Source organism: Pteropus vampyrus, unplaced genomic scaffold (genome assembly GCF_000151845.1).
Source record: "Pteropus vampyrus isolate Shadow unplaced genomic scaffold, Pvam_2.0 Scaffold8, whole genome shotgun sequence".
In the NCBI taxonomy this organism is placed as follows: domain Eukaryota; kingdom Metazoa; phylum Chordata; class Mammalia; order Chiroptera; family Pteropodidae; genus Pteropus; species Pteropus vampyrus.
The window spans coordinates 1,996,811-1,998,974 of record NW_011888789.1 but is presented as its reverse complement, the minus strand read 5'-3'; the positions used below and the strand labels follow the sequence as shown (position 1 = coordinate 1,998,974).

At 38.0% G+C, this 2,164-nt stretch overlaps 1 protein-coding gene across 3 annotated transcripts in view; it reads right to left on the bottom strand.

The window, feature by feature from the left end:
• Window positions 1-2,164, bottom strand: part of AGA (aspartylglucosaminidase) — a 12,850-nt gene that overhangs the window by 7,905 nt on the left and 2,781 nt on the right. For 2 of the 3 annotated variants that reach the window (XM_011371451.2, XM_011371442.2), the window contains exon 4: window positions 316-428. In XM_011371451.2, the coding sequence (XP_011369753.1) occupies window positions 316-428 (113 nt within the window). Of the gene's footprint in view, window positions 1-315; window positions 429-1,312; window positions 1,426-2,001; window positions 2,159-2,164 lie in introns of those variants that run through there. The other variant, XM_023538151.1, reaches the window with a different exon arrangement.

Here is a 2,164-nt window from a genome sequence, read left to right as displayed (position 1 = left end):
TTTTTTAGACTTAGAACCTTTGTTTGAAGGAAATACAAGCAGAGTAGTTCTGACTGAGGCAGTCTCCTTTCCCAATAGCAGAACCTTCAGAGTTTGAAAAGTACTGCCAGGGACCAGTAGTTCTCCACCCAGGATCTGCCCTAGATGCAGCTAGGGAGCTTTTAAGAACACCCACGCCCAGAAAATCAACTTAAATCGCTGGTTCTAAAGTGCAACCAGGGTGCTAACTAGCACTTTAGGCAACAGGTAGACGACAGAGAGGGAGATCACATAATATTTTCAAATAATTTACTTTTAAAAATTATGTGTACACACCCTCCAATAATTTGGCTGGCAATTCCGAGCAAGCCAATCTGAATGAAGAGCTTGAGAAGTATTGGTCGATAAATCCTCATTGACAAATCCCATACTTTCGGCAAACTTGGTGGCTGGGGATGAGGAAGAAAAGAAAAATGTAAATTTGTGAAGTATTGTCTTCTAAACAAAATATGTACAGGAAGTTGTAGTTTAGCTGTCTCTTAAGTGGGTTACAATTATCCTGGGGTACACAAGGGAGTATTCACACACAAACAGTTTTAAGGGCGTCAGTTTCTAGATCTCAACTTTCGTATGTCTTTCCTATAACTGATCAGCTTGAGATCCTTTGGGTGTATGTTATGACAGTTCTCCTCTCCCTATCCCCCTACAATCTCCCTTCTTCTACTTTACAAAAGAAAAGGCACACCTCTTCCTGACTAAGAATCTTATTGCTTTAACTAGGGTGTGATGCCCACTGTGTAAAATGCTTTGAGAAACCAAAAGGACAACTGGAGTCCATGAATCAGTAACAGATCCTTGCTTGTCAGGTAGTTTTCAATTCTGTATTTCAACAAAACCGAAGATCAGCTACTGGAGTTGTTAGCTAAAACATCATTAAAAGTTATTTTTTGATTTTTAGTATTAACACAGATGATGTTCAAGTAGGTGACCTTGTCATAGCAAAATTCCTTCTGTTCCCATTTTCTTATGTTAATAATGCTCCATGGGTCTTACATCTATAAAAAAGTAATACAGGAAGAGAAATGATGCTGAATCCTCTTTCAGTCCAGCAATTCCCCATCTATAGATAATATATTAATTTTTTTAAATCTTATTTTAAAGATGAAGAAAGTGAGACTTTACAAGTAACTTACCCAAAGTTAAACAGATATTAAGTAAAACAGCTGGAATTTGAACTTAGGTCGGCTTTTATCCACTATTTTATACTAAGTCCTTTTTTCACAGTGAATATAGACAAAAGACTAGATAAAACTTCAGTATAGGTAAAACATACCTGATTCTCCTGCTAAAAGTGTGTGCGTTGTATGTTCCAGTACTTTTCGTGCCACACCAATAGCATTTTTAATTCTTCTAAGATCTCCTACTGCTCCTACATTCATAGTAGTGCTGCAAAAACAAAAACAAATGCAGTAAGATTTCCACAGGTTCGTACATTTAAAAATACTGCTTTATGTCAAGCTATAGTATTTTGTAGGATAAATACCACATTCACAGCACATCCATGAACTTCATACAAATTCCCACGGTCAGACAAATTTAGAAAAAAAAAATCAATTTACCATTTACTCCAAAAGCATTAAAATTCTCAGTTTCTTCTGGCTCATTTTAATATGGCTTTTGAAAGGAGTTTTAAGGCTTCAGGTCAGGCAAACCACAGCATTTGGGAATGGCAGGTGAACAACTGTTCACCAGGTCAGGGACATATTTTTGTATTTTGGGGTCCTCTTGTGCTAAGGAGACTACCTACTTCCATGTGCTATTTCTATTATTATTATGCTTTTCTTTTAATTGAGAGTGAAACTCTTTGAGTTTGGAAAGGCCACATACAATAAGCTAGGGGTTTCGACCTGCGACAAAACTTATATAATCATCTTGCTCTCAGTGTAAGATTAATCAACTACAAATGTAACTCCACGTGAAGTGAGGGTACAGCGATAAATCAGTCCTAGAGAGTGTTCTTACCCATCCATGATCATAGCGTCCAGTGTGGTTTCTCCAAACTCATCGGGACTTCCTCCAAAGCCTACAGTGCCATCACACTGCTCTTTCTCACACACAGCACAGCCCTTCTCCACGGCATCCAGGGTGGAACCTCCAGATGCTAAAGTATCCCATGCTGTTAATT